The sequence below is a fragment of the Mobula birostris genome, chromosome 4 (genome assembly GCF_030028105.1).
Source record: "Mobula birostris isolate sMobBir1 chromosome 4, sMobBir1.hap1, whole genome shotgun sequence".
Lineage (NCBI taxonomy): Eukaryota > Metazoa > Chordata > Chondrichthyes > Myliobatiformes > Myliobatidae > Mobula > Mobula birostris.
Window position 1 is genome coordinate 110152872 of NC_092373.1, and position 15012 is coordinate 110167883.

General features: G+C 40.2%; 1 protein-coding gene across 10 annotated transcripts in view; it reads left to right on the top strand.

Moving 5' to 3' along the window:
* The window catches only part of klhl2 (kelch-like family member 2), a 160041-nt gene that overhangs the window by 122885 nt on the left and 22144 nt on the right, over positions 1–15012 (top strand). For all 10 annotated transcript variants that reach the window (XM_072255916.1, XM_072255920.1, XM_072255918.1 and 7 more), the window contains 3 exons: positions 7109–7225; positions 10837–10986; positions 11553–11670. In XM_072255916.1, coding sequence (XP_072112017.1) covers positions 7109–7225; positions 10837–10986; positions 11553–11670 — 385 coding nt within the window. The remainder of the gene's footprint in view (positions 1–7108; positions 7226–10836; positions 10987–11552; positions 11671–15012) is intronic.

The following is a 15012-nucleotide window of genomic DNA, read 5'->3' on the forward strand; positions in this document are numbered from 1 at the left end:
ATAATGCAATGATCAAACTGACTGTACTGGGCTAATTGGAAATGGCAGAGGGCAATGAGCAAGAGCTTAAAAATATAAGTCCCAACTTTCATGTAAAGAGGAAAAATTGTGAAAATAAAGCTTTAGATAACATTTGAGAGATGTCAAAACCAGCTAGGTTTTGCTGCCTGCAACTGCATCGTTCTCAGCTATATTTCATATAAACACAACATTGCAAACGTTGCCACAGATGTACAGGCAAAAACCATGACACCAGAAGTAAACCCAGGATATGCTTATCATATATATAAACCCAAGTAAAGTTGTGCATATTCTGGTTCATTGTTAATGTAATAAAATATTTTAAACTTGATTGAGATTTAACGTGATGTATTATCATTTGAGGGATCCTGAAATAGACCATTGTGAAGGCAAAATGTTAATTGCAATACTTTCAAAAAAATAATGTATGAGTCATGATTTTTCTCTGTTCAAATTTGGCTGGTCTTCCAAATACATCACCAGTTTAGTGGGGCTAGGGAGATTGAAGATAGAAGGTATTGGGAATTATCCATCAAAATAATCTAAGATATGAGAACTGAAAATGTATTACTTTAAAAGGAATTGAAAATGTTACAGTAAAACTTTGATTATTTTGCTTTATTTTAAATGTACCCTTTTCTATTTTGTGTTGAGAAATGTTATCACCGAGGATAGATGGAATCTATGCTGGATTTAAACAACATGCTGTGGGGGTAGGGTTTGTTGGAAAACTCATTCCTTCTTCATTGGCTAACTAAACCACACTGAATGCACTCATGAAAAGCTCCACAGCTATGGCTGCAATTTAAGTCTGTAATAAAAATCATCATTTTCAACACCAATGAAATCGAAACAGAAAATGATAGAATTACTCAGCTGGTCTTGACAGCATCTGCAGTATTTTATAACGTTTCTCAATTCTGATGGAAGTCGTTGACCTGGAAGTTATCTCTACTTTTCCCTGTGTGGTTGCTAGTGATATAATATTTCCAAAAATTTCTGTTAATTCAGGCATCCAACTCTTGGATCTAATATGAATAACACCGTCTTGCATCTTAAAAAAGCAGGGAACAATAAATGTAACAAAAAAGATGTACCTCATGAATTGTTCCATTCTTGTTTGGAGTAATTGTTGTAGTCACCTTTAAAAGTTTTCAAGATAGATGTAAGTATCTGATCATCAGCTCTTTAAAAATGCCCCTAGTTTGGAATACATGGAATGGGAGCTCTGAAATATTCTGAGATTTGATATCTTTGAATTTTGGTAATATTAGTAACACAGGTTTCTTTGCAAACATCAATTTGCCAATTAACTGGAGAGGCAATTATATACATGTGTTGTGATTAAACAAAACAAATCAACCAGTTTACTAGAGGCCAAGCCTGCAGAACGATAAGGGGAGCCAGATATAGCAGTGTATTTTTGTGTGCTGACCAGTCTGATCATTCTGCTTGTGATTCAAAATGACAGTAATGTACAGGTAACTCAGGTATTGAAGGCAAATTTGCTAGTTGCATAATGATGATTGTCAAGTTGTTATTGCTTTAGCAATTCTGCAAAATTGCTTGAAAGTGGAACAGGGATTGTCATATGGGCTATTTTTGCAGCATAAATGAGTCTTGCTGAAACAGAAAGGTCAGCACATGGGGTTAAATATTCTACAACAACCTAGCATAGGTAAGGTTCATGAGGTAATTTGCCTTTGCATTGCAAACATGGTTTTGTGAAGTGCGGTGTAGGTTGGTTGTCCTGTAGAGCAGCTGATTAGTAATTTGTTGTAGGCTGAAGTTGCTATAGTAACACAGTGGCTGTCGGAATATGAATATTGTGTAGTTTGCTTACCCATTCCACTGTTAAAGGTTGAATCTATTTATCATTTTAATCTAGCAGTCGAAAGAAGATAACTGATTACAACACAGATTTATTGATTTACTCAGCTCCTGAAGTTGTACTTTCAAAGCATTAGTAAATCAACTATTGGTTCCATCTTGTATAACTGGCAAAAGAATCTTTGCTCTTGAATTGGTTGATGTATGTACAATTCTCCCCAGCTACATCATTCTCCCTGTTACTTGATACAGTGTTGACTGTCAAACTGTGCTTGGAGTGAGACATAAACAGCTAACCAGTTCCCCTCCACCACCACCCTCCTCAGTCTGTTAGAACTGGTCCTCACCCTCAACAATTTTACCTTTGCTTCCTCCCACTTTCTCCAAACTCAAGGTGTAGCCATGGGTACCTGAATGGGCCCCAGCTATGCCTGCCTCTTCATTGAACAGCCTTTGCTGGTAATGTTCTCCAAATCTTCCTTTGAAACATTGACTGCATTAGTGCTGCTTCATGCACCCATGCTGAGCTTGTCAATTTCATCAACTCTACCTCCAGCTTCCACCCTGCCCTTAAATTCACTTGGGCCATCTCTGACACCTCCCTCCACTTTCTTGATCTCTCTGTCTCCATTTCTGGGGTCAAGCGACCAGCTGACATCTTCTACAAATCTATCAATTCCTATGGTTACCTTGACGATACCTCCTTCCCACCACATCTCATGTAAAAATGCTATTCCCTTTTCTCAATTTCTTTGTCTGCACAGGATGAGGGTTCCCTTTACAGGACATTAGAGATTTCTTCTCCCCCCCGCCCCCTCCCCAAAGAATGGGGTTTCCCTTCATCCACCAGTGATGGTGCCCTCACCTGCATCTCTTCCATTTCTCGAATATCCATGCTCTCTCCATCATCCCGCCGCTTTAAGTGGTACAGTTTCTCTTGCCACCTCATGAACATCTGCATCCAACACATCGTCCTCTGCAGCTTCTGCCATCTCCAAAGGGATTCAACCACTAAACACATCTTGCCTCCCCACCTTTGTCTGCTTTCCCTAGAGACTGCTCACTTCATGATTCCCTTGTCCATTTGTCCCTCCTCACTGATCTTCCACCAGTGCTACATCTGCCCAATCACCATCTCCCTTGCCTCCATTCAGGGCCATAGACAGTTATTCCAGGTGAGGCAACACTTTACCTGTGAATCTGCTCAGGTTGCCTATTGTGTCTCGTGCTCTTGATAAGGCCTCCTCTACATTAGTGAGACCTGTCCTGAATTGGGGGACTGCTTCATCGAACACCTCTGCTTCATCCACTAAAAGTGGAACTTCCTGGTGGCCAAACATTTTAATTCCCATTCCCATTCTGACATGCCCATCTACAGTCTCCTCTTGTGCTCTTGAGGTCACTCTCAGGGTGTAGGAGCAACATCTTGCATTACATCTGGGTAGCCTTCAACCTGATGGTATGAATATTGATTTCTTCTGGTTTAAAATAAATCCATCCTCTTCCCCTCCTCCTCTATTCCCCATTCTGGCCTATTACCTCTTCTCATCTGCCTGTCTCCTTCCCTTGGTGCCCTCCTCCTTCTCTTTCTCTTTTTTTTTGGCGTGTGTGTCTGCATGCGTGTGCGATGTTGGCAGGACGATGTCTTTTTTTCATGCCTTTACAAGGCACGGAGCAAGAGAGAGACTGTGTGGCACGCCACTCCTCACGAGACATTTCACAGTATTTTTCCCTTTATTTTACGAGATCAAGTTGCGATCTCGACACTCAACCCGGCACAGATGGAAAGTGTACTCTGTAGCGGCCCTGACTGGACTTGAACCCGGGAACCTCCATTCCAGAGTCCGGCATTGATGTCACTGCACCACCAGCCGGCCCCCTCCTTCCCTTTCTCAATGGTCCACTCTCCATTCCTATCAGATTTCTTCCTCTCCAGCCCTTTACCTTTCCTACCCACCTGGCTTCATCTATTACCTTTGAACTATCCACCTTCCCCTCCTCCACCTTTTTATTTTGTCATCTTCCCCCTTCCTTTCCAGTCCTGAGGAAGGGTCCTGAAATATCAACTGTTTTTTTCACTTCCATAGATGCTACCTGATCTGCCGAGTTCCTCCAGCATTTTATGTGTGTTGCACATGATATCATTTGTGTGTTTAATGTTAATGTTTATAAAAATTTGAATAAATTTCAATATCCTTTTTGATACTTAAACAGCAGTATATGTAAATTATGGAAATTTGCTTGTAAATTGATACACAAATCAAATTAAGTGCTTTTAGCTCTCCATCTTGTGTACATGTAGATCTTGACAGCTTTTCACAATTTTAAACTGGTACGCTGATGTAGTTCTTGTCTGCCAAGATCTAAAGAGAATATTCTGATGTTTCTAGCATATTACAATTTTTGTATTGATGGTGCATAATGTCCTAATAAATGATTGGGCATGCACTAACTTTGTATTACAAAATTAGTGACTTAAGTCAGCATGTTTGTCCATGTAATGGTCTAATACTTTTGATATTGGCGCCATAAAAAAACAGTAAAGTTTGTTTTAGTCTGTTTTGCCAAAGTTGGGGCATGCTTATGTCCAATGAATGAGTGACAGTCTTTGTGCAATCAGAGATAAATCTAATGCATTCGGATCTAAAGAAAAATCAAGTATGAATCAAACATCCTCCAGAACATGTCTTTCCTCTCAATGAGATCTCTGACATTTTTCCCATCTGACTTAAATTTCTTTTGGTTTTCTTAGTATACACCTGTCACAAATCTTTGAATTCTCTCGGTGATCATTTATAGTGCACTGTTGTAGAAAATGAGGGAAGTTTTATTACCTGTGAGTAGCATCTTGCCTTGTTCCTGAATGCCCCGAGATACATGCCTGGTTTTGGCCCCTGCGTTCACAGAAAAGACACTCCAGGTCTGCTCTGACAAACAGCCCTAAATTCCAAATTCTAAATTTTAATAAAATGAATGTACTGTTCAAGAAATATAGAGGCATAAGCCGACAGCATAAAGACCTTAGTTAGCATGATGGCATTGGATTATGAAATAGCTGCTGTGCTAAGGAAACTTGTATGTCTTGGAGGCATTCTTTGAATTAAAGCCAACTGCTGTTGCCATGTGGAGAGTGCCGATTTGCAGATAATTGTGCTCCCCTATCTTTGGAATGCTTAATATTAATGTTTCCAAAATGGAAAATATTCCATATTTTATTTAAAAGAATAACTCTGTTCCTCCCACATGCATTAACAAAAGCAGAGCTCAGTATTTGCCACATCCTACCAGCTAGGGAACATCACCATTTTTACAATTCTCCCTGACCTGCCACTAATTATCAGCCAGAATGGCCCTTTAGTCTAAGCAATTGATTTACTACATTTTAATTGTGTTAAAATTGTATTGTTATAATGTTAATGACCCCACGTACATTAGCTGGGCTCCCAGAACAACGTTGTACGTGAAACACCATCTTGTCAGTTTCAATGCAAGCTGCTGCATTCATCCATTGCAAGTTCCTGCAGCTGCCAGCACTTGGTCTAGCACCTGTGCCCTCGACAACCAGTACTTAAAGGGATATACATAGATATATATTATAAGAAGTATTGATTCAGCTACAGTGCCAATGCAAGAACCCTACGTGTTGATAGAAAAGATCTCCTGAGCCTTAGAGGCATTTTTCCCAGGATTGTGATGAACAGTACCACAGAAGCCATGGTTCTTCGACTCGCTCTGGGGAAGAGTTGGTTGCGGGGGTGATTCTGGCTGGCACTGGACCAGCCCTGCAGCCAGATGTGGCCACTGAGGTCTCTAAGCAGTAATAGTATGAGGATACCTGGTGTGAGCCAGCCAGCGTGTTGGAAGATCTCTCTGGCTGCTTGGTCTGCTTCTACGGCCACTATGAGTATGTATATTATAATTATTATAATAATAATAAGCAACAAATTAGAATGTGGCTGAGATTGGTATCAGCCGCCTGGTATAACTTGGGGCCAGAAAGCTAATAAAGATATTTTCCTCCAAAGGAAAATCAATTCAGTGTGAGAACCAATACTTGAAGTGCCAGATGTGGACAAAGAATGCATTTTTATTTGAAATCATACACTCTTGGGATAGTGGGGTTAGCAAAATATAGATATTCACTGGGTAAATATAGATGTTTCCAGGCATTGCCAAATGAGAAACGATTAAGCAGAGCGGAGTAGCACTGTCTAAAATTCTGAAGAATAAAAGAAGATCTCATTGAAGTGCACAAAAATTTTAAGGAGATTGACAGGACAGATGCGTAATTGATATTTCCCTCAGCTGGTTTGTCTAGGACCAGTGTCAGCTGTTCAGGGTAAAGATGTGAAGGCATTTCTTCATCCAGGTAAGTTCTTTCCTCACTGTTGACCTGGTGATGGATGTGGGGTGGCAAGAGCACGTGATAGTTATTTTATGTCACTAAATCAATGTGACATAAAATGTTTTCTGCACATTGCATATACAGTTCTGGAAACCCCACTACAGGAAGGATGTTGAGGCTTTGGAAAGGATGCAGAAGAGGTTTACCAGGATGCTGTCTGGTTTAGAGTGCATGTGCTGTCATGAGGGGTTGGATAAACTTGGATTGTCTTCTCTGGATTGGCGGAGGCTGCGGGGAGATCTGATAGAGGTTTATAAGATTGAGAGGCGTAGATAGAGTAGACAGGGAGTATCTGTTTCCAGGGTCGAAATGTCCAATACCAGAGGGCATGCATTGAAGGTGAGAGGAGGGTAGGTTGAAGGGGGATGTGAAGGGTAAGCTTTTTACTCAGAGTGTGGATACCTGGAATGTGCTGCCTGATGTGGTGGAAGAGGTAAATACGTTAGAGGCTCTTAGGAGAAGTTTAGATATGCACATGAATGTGAGCAAGATGGAGGGATATGGACATTGCATAGGTAGGAGGGATTAGTTTTTTGGGTTTTTTGATTTACTTTTTAGCTGATTCAACACAACACTGTGGGCTGAAGGGCCTGCTCCTGTGCTGTACTCTTCTATGCAGAGGATGAGTTGGGTTGTACTCTTCTATGTAGAGGATGAGTTGGGTTGTACTCTTCTATGTAGAGGTTGAGTTGGGTTGTACTCTTCTATGCAGAGGATGAGTTGGGTTGTACTCTTCTATGTAGAGGTTGAGTTGGGCTGTACTCTTCTATGTAGAGGTTGAGTTGGGTGATAACAACTTTGGAATTTTCAAAGGATTTTGCATTATCAGACTAATGTTGTTAACTCAATCAGGTTTTTGAAGCTGTCATTGCCTGGGTAAAGCATGATAAAGAGCCTCGACAGGAGCATATGGCACGACTGATGGAACATGTCCGGCTGCCCCTTCTTACCCGTGAATATCTGGTGCAGGTAATGTTGCAGAATTAAAGTTAAGCTGTATTGTGAACGTAGACTGACTGTGGAATTAGTTTTTTAAAGTAATTATAATGGTGCAAAATCCTGTTGACTATTGCCTACTGATTTTTGTCATTGAAGCACAAAGAGTATCTAACCCTTGTATAAAATCACCAGCTATTGAACCATGCTGTTAATTCATGTGTAGTTAAATTGCTCACTTGATCCTACAAACATTGTGGGATATGTCTAAATTAGGAGATCTACTGCACAGATTAGTCAAGCAAGAGGATTTCACCTTAATACTAATAGCAGACTCCTCCACCCTAATCACGGATACCCTACACGTAGATAGAACTGATTGTCCAAGTGTACGAGTGCAGTATGTAGAGGTGGGAGCGTATAACCCTGGAAGTCCTCAAAGCTGACTTCAAACTGATGATTGTGGTATCTGATCAAACACCTTCCTGAGCACCATTATTGTCTTAAATCAACTGATGAATCAGTGCTTTTCCACGTTGAACAAGACCTGGAAGAAGCACAAAGTAGTGGGAAAGTAAGATGTATTCTGGGTGGCAACTTCATCCTTCATTGCTGAGCAAATGTAGCTGCCACGACTGTCAAAAGTTCTGATCCCCTCAGTGCAAGAGATATGAACCTACTTGACATTGTCCTTCCCACTCTTTGATGTACAACTTCTGTGACTACATTGCTACTAACTACTGACTACACAATCCTCTCTCATTTTGAAACACATGTGGTTTCATTTTCACTCCCTGTGGCACTACCATGTTAAGTACAGCGGCCTAAGCAGGAAAAGTGGATCTGGAAAGTCACAACTGGGCATACTTGTGGACCATCAGCATCAACAAAAGTACACTTTACCGCAATCTGTATTATCATGCCTTGGCGTTTCTTTCCCCCTACCATTACTGTCAGGCTGGGACACAGCCCGTGGTTTGTTGCAGAGTACAGGAGAAGCAGTAGGCGTAGAATGAATGAAATGAAGTGGGCAATGTTGCAACACCAGACTACAAATGTATTGATAGCAAAAGCAGCTGATAGAGAGAAGCAATCCCTGAACCAACTGAACAAGTTGACATAAGCTGCTACCTTGTGTCTTGATCATCAAACAGCTGAAGACCACCCCATCTGCCATCTTCAAAGGGATCCTGCCACCAAACTTATCTTTATCTTCCCCTCCTCCATCTACTTTCCATAGGATTGCTCCCTCTGTGATTCCCTTGTCCATTCATCATTCCCCACTAATCTGCATCCCTGCACTTATCCCTGCAAGTGGCCCATTCACTTCTTCCCTCTCCTCCATTCAGGGCCCCAAACAGTCCTTCCAGGTGAGGCAACACTTCAGCTGTGGATTGGCTGGTTTCATCTATTGTGTTGATGTGACCTCCTATGCTTTGTTGAGTCCCATTGTAAATTGGGGGGACAGCTTCATCAAGCACCTCTGCTCCATCTGCCAAAATTGGACCTTCCTGGTACGCAAACATTTTAACTTCAATTCCTGTTCCCATTCCGACATGTTGTTCCATGGCCTCCTCTTGTGCCATGATGAGGCTGCCCTCAGGGTGGAAGAACAACACCTTGTATTCTGTCTGGTTGGCCTCCAACCTTATGGCATGAATATCGATTTCTCCTTCTGGCAAAAAAAATCCTTCCCCCTGCCCTCTTCTTCTATTCCCCGGTAGCCTCTTACCTGCCTATCACCTCCATGGGTCCCCCCCCCCTTCCTTTTCTCCTATGGTCCACTCTCCTCTCCAATCAGATTCCTTCCTCTTCAGCCCTGGGCTACCATCACCTTCTGGCTATCCTCCTTCCCCCTCCCTCAACCGTTCTATTCTGGCATCTTCCCCCTCCCTTTCCAGTCCTGAAGAAGATTCTCGGTCTGAAATGTTGACTGTTTTTTGTGTGTGTGTGTGTGTGTGTGTAGGTAGCTAAAGAGAAAGAAGGGTGTTTCTAGAAGATTCCACCCTTAGAAATGGCAGGGTTCAGCATACAGATGCTGAAGTCGAGGTGGAAATATTTGCTACTGCAGTCAGACAATCAGTGTGTCAGCAGTGGGGGATTTTGTGTGGAGTTGCCAAATCAGATTGAGATTGCTTAAAGGGAGGGATTTATTATATTGGGATAATCATCTGTGGGTGGCAGATGGTTTGCTGATTTGGGGCTTCTTGATGGGTGGAGTGAGTTAGATGGAAGCCACTGAGTGATGAAGCATGCTTTGTGAGGTTAGTCCTGTGGCTGGGTCTTTGGTTTGAGATTAGGACCTGGGTGTCATGATGTTTAGCCATCAGGATCAGTGAATGGTGATTTTGGGGGGGGTGCAGCATAGTGGGGAAGAGGGGGAATGTTGGGCTATGGACTAGCTTCATTTGACAATTGGAAGTGTAGGTGAGTGACTATATCATGTGAGCCTACTTCAGAAAGACCTCCTTTATGTTGTGCAATTACAGAAAAAGACACCATTAAGACATAGTTGGGCTGTGCATTCCTGGTCATGGTGGTGCTGTGGAACCTCATGGGTGAATATTTCATTGCAATACATGGGGAATAACATCACTGTAAAGAATATATCATCAGTGCAAGTTAGAAAGTCCTAGCTTCAATTGGGCAACACCCAGGGACAAGAAAAACAGGGTTCACAATCTGGGTAAGATGAACCAATGATTCTGTAGGTCAACAAGAATTATAGAAGACAACGCCAGGTCTGTGTAACTTTTGGATGAGGGTCACCAAATGTGATTGTAAACATAAGAGCAGGTTACTGATTTTGGTTTTGCTTTTATTTGACTGTTGTGTTTTGATATGCTTTTTAATAGTTTTTTAAAAATAAGTTTTGAAGTTTAGTTAAATTGATCTGAAATGATTTTGAAAGTCATTAAATCAATTTTAAAATTACTTCAAAAGACGATGCCTCAAAAAGGACCTCCATCACCCAGGGCATGCCCTCTTCACATTGCTACCATCGAAGAGCCTGAAGTCCCACACTCAGTTTCAGGAACAGCCTTTCCCCTCTGCCGTCAGATTTCTGAATGGACAAAGAACCCATGAAAATTACCTCAGAATATTTTTCCCTTTCTTTTTTGCACTATGTATTTAATTTAATTTTCTTTTTTTACATGTACTTACTGTATCTTATGGTTGTTATTGAGTATTGCAATGTACAGCTGCCGCAAAGTAACAGATTTCACGACATATGCCAGTGGTATGAGAACTGATCCTGATTCTGAAGTCCCTTGTTGTTAGGAACTGCTGTCAGAAGATTAGTTGCAGCTCACAGCTTGCTCCTCAAAGTCAATTGGCTCTGAGTCTGCAAAAACACAGCCCAAGCGCAATGTAGCGAATGAAATTAAACTTCTGTAACTACTATGTCATTTTTCAGACCATTAAGGTACAGGAAAAAACAAAACTTGCATTTAAATAAGAATAAAATCTCTGGGGATTTAATAGTAGAACTATAAGGTTCTAATTCTCTGTAAAGCTAGAATGATGAATTTGATTAGATTTAATTTTGTTTATTGACATAGTTATTAGGATAGAAGAAATGAAAATTTGTTAAATTTTGTTAAACGTATTGCTGTTAAACATTTAATGGTCTTATTTAACAGAGAGTAGAAGAGGAGGCCCTGGTCAAAAATAACAATGCTTGCAAAGATTATCTGATTGAAGCTATGAAGTATCACTTGCTTCCTGTTGACCAACGTGCATTAATGAAAACAACCAGAACACGATTAAGAACACCAGCCAGTGTTCCAAAGGTAAAAAGAACCTAAGGATTGTAGTTGGGCAGCCACACACATCAGATATTGCCACATCCACGCTATTCTGACCAGATTTTGTAATGTCTTTGCTTCTAAGTCCCTTTCTATTTACTCTAGCCGTAAGTGTGTCAGACAAATACCATCTTTTTTGAGTATGATATGTAGGAATTATGTAGGAGTGAATCAAATACTGTAAATTGCCCAACTGGGTAAATTGATAACTGCTTGCATCTTCTATTACAGAAAGCATGTAAATTTTTGTGACAAAATCAGGCAGGATATTAAGGCAAGTTTCATTAATAACCATTTAGACTACATATCAAAATAATGTAAGATACTGTGTTTTCCTCTTTCTAACAATTGACTGGGAGTATTTTTTTTTCCCTCTTTGTATCCCTCCTTTGGTTTTTGAATAATTGCATGATTTCAGTTGAGAGAAGGGCACATATGCACAGTTGTCTGGGCATATTGTTTTTCTTACAAATGTAATATAGCAATGTTAATTATTTCTGCTCCGGCTGGGGAAGTAAAGCAGAACTGTGAATATGTGTTTCCATTTTCAGGTACTGGTGGTGGTTGGTGGTCAGGCACCAAAAGCTATTCGTAGTGTGGAATGTTATGATTTTGCAGAAGAACGTTGGTATCAAGTTGCTGAACTGCCTTCTCGAAGATGCAGAGCAGGTAAACATAAATTAATTAATCTATAGGTATGCATAATCTGATTTCCAGAAATGAATTGTATAAAATGATGCCCCAAGAAGTGATTGACCGCTGACAAAGTTATATTCCCCATTCTCAATATCATTGTATATGGCGTGATGTTAGAGATGATGTCTAGTATGCATCTTGGACCATCGTTCACAAAGTGTCTAATAAACCTAAGCAGGAGAAATGGGAGAAGTTGTCACTAGCATCTGGAGAACTAATTAATTATTTGGCTTTGCTGGAAAAATTATGAAGCAAGATTTGAATAACAATAGAAGGAAATGTTTGTATATGCATACCTTACCATTTTAAACATTCCAAAATGATTTGTATATAGTTATTAACGGTACAGTGCATTCCAGTTAATTGGAGCACATCGAGAACAGTACATTTCAGCCCATTTCAGTGGTCGACCCAACTACCTGAAGTTTTATCGAAATAGTTCAAAAGATGTAAAAAGACAAACTACCAATATTTCTGAATAACAAGTTATGTATTTAAATGAAATACAGAACAAATTGGAACACTACCAATACCACTACAGTACTATAAAATTCTGAGGAACTCAGCAGACCAGGCAGCATCTATGGAAAAAGGGTATGGTTGATGCTTCAGGCTGGTGTTTTGTGTGTGTTACTTGGATTTCCAGCATCTGCAGATTTTCTCTTGTTTGTGACAGTACTATAAAAATGTGCATTACTTCCTAATAGTTATTGATGGAGGAATTAATCTTGTGAATGCATTCTTTTGATTCTAAATGAACAAAATTAGCGTAGCCACCTAGTGTAGATAATGGACTGCCTTCATACAATGCTGTAGACAATTGCATTTCCAAATCTTCATTTTCAGTGTAATAGTTAAGATGGTGGTCTATACCTTCAAATTCTTTGTCGTTCCAAACTTGTTGAAGTAATGAAATGGTTTAATTTTCACTCCTGGACATTTCTGGCATCTCCAAGCCTGAGTATTTGAAACTGCAGTGAGCAAAAGCAGTTCTGAATTGTCGTACTGCTTAGTTCTTGACAACTATCAGTGACAAAAATCATTGCTTTTTGAACACAAGTGCATGCAGCGGATGCTATTTAAAAACTGCTCTGAGTACAGTGTAGTGTCTACGGCCACACAAGTGCACACGTCTGACGTTAGTTAGAAACTGTTTGGCTACGGTCTCTTGCCCTAATTAAGCAACAGATTGTCCAAATTAACGAAGGGAATCCTGGCTATTTTCTTAATTAGTTTGTGTTCCTTAAGAGTTGTCCCAAATGAGCAGCAAACCCGATTAACCGATAGACACATTAACCAGAAGCCACTGTATTTCACATCTTATTGAGAGTGCCTCTATTATTGTAATATTTCATCTGTAATTAACTTAAGTAGCAGTGTATATCTATTTTGGATTGAGCGTCACTGAGAACTGTACTCTCAAAACCAGTATATAAGGCATTTTGTAGAGAGGTCTTGTTTGTATTGAATTATGACATAGCTATGCTAGGAGTGCCTGTTACTGGATGCTGGACATTGGAATATACACCAAACAGTATAAGAATAAAATTAACAGCAGAGTTCACAAAACTCCTAACTTGTGTTATTGAACTGTTTAAATAACCAAAATAAATGTAAGTTATTTAAATTGGGGAAAGCCCAGTCATGTACAGTAGTTGAAATTATGGAAAGATAAGTTGTGACCCTGGTCACTGCTGTACATAACATGCACATTGTATTTGTTCTCTCACGTTACCAGTTGTAACAAAGATAAATAGCTAAGTAAATGTGCATATATGTAGCTTCATTATTACCATTCAATTTATCTTTGAAATAGCTGTTCATGTTAATTGAATTTAAAAAAAAGGATTTGATTTATGCAGTGCATTTCACTGTAATGTGTCCCTATAATCCGACTATAATGTCCCAAACTACTTTACAGGTACAATATTACAGGGCTTTGCTGAGGCCAGGGTACAATTGACAATATTGGCTAGTTTATTTAAGGAAGGATGTACTTGCTTTGGAGAAGACAAAACAAACGGTCACACAGCATCAGAAGTTAGGGTTGAACCTTGATGATTGGTGATGTGAGGAAGTGTTTCGTCTCGCTGAGCCACTGTGCTGCTTTTGACCAAGTTATAACCTAGAGTTGTCGGTCCTGCCTGAGTAATGGCATCTTTAGACCTAGAAGGCTATAAGCTCAATGTATTATTCAGGGAGTACTGTACTTGCCTCAGAAGGCTACAAGCTCAATGTAATGGAGTACTATACTGTTACCTGTGCTATCCATTGATTACACAGCCTCCTCTAACTCCTTTCAAAGCATACTAAAGATTCCATTGCACTCGTTTGAGGAGGAGCAGGGGCTTTCAAGCCAATATTTCACTAATGTGTCCACAAATCATTGGATTTGCCACATTGTGCAATGATACGCTTCAGAAGGACTTTGGCTATAAAGCACCTTTCAACCTTATGTAAAGCCACTGTACCTTGGTTAGAAAGCACAATGCACTGACACAGTAATGGAGCATTAGGTGAATGTAACAGGCTAAGAGCCTTGGTGACTTTTTTCCCTTAAGGATGTATGATAGAATAACTTAGCTTTAAATTATCTTTATTGCTGTAGTGGAGAACAGGGTGTATCTCCTGATTATTATTGTAGTACATTAGGGCAGAGGATAACTTGTGAACAGCAGAGCTTAGTATATGCAATTCAATGTGAACAATGCCATATTATATTTATAGGGGAGACGGTCAACAGTCCAAGAGTCAGACGCACAGGGCACCTCAGTAATATTGCAAGGGAAAACCAGAACAGACACGTAGGGTAACGTTGGTAAAGGTGTACATAATCACAACCACCGACATTGAGGTGGGGTTTCACTTTAAGAGGTGATGATGTAATTATGTAAAAGACTGTTACTGCACTTTGTGTTCAGGTTTGGGAGTTCAATAAATGTGTTCTTATAGATTTTCTCAAGTATAAAATTCCTTGCACCATTTTACAGACACCTCCAGCAGAACAGGAGCACTCCTTTCAGATCCTGGGCCTGGAAACGTGGCATGAACTGGTCAAACCTTCAAAAGAAAAGAGCAGCAAGGAAATGGATTGAAACATTACAAGCCTTTGCCCCAAATGGTCTTAAACAAAGCCCAAAAACCTATGCCAAAAAATAAAACCTACTCCCCCAAGTGGCCAAAACTGGACCTAATAACTGGGCCTAAAAATGCTGATGGATCTATAAAATTAGGGTGGTTCCCCTTTAATTTAATCCTGACGGCCCATGATTAAGCTAGGATTAAATAGGGAGTTGTTTGGCGATGTGGATCAAA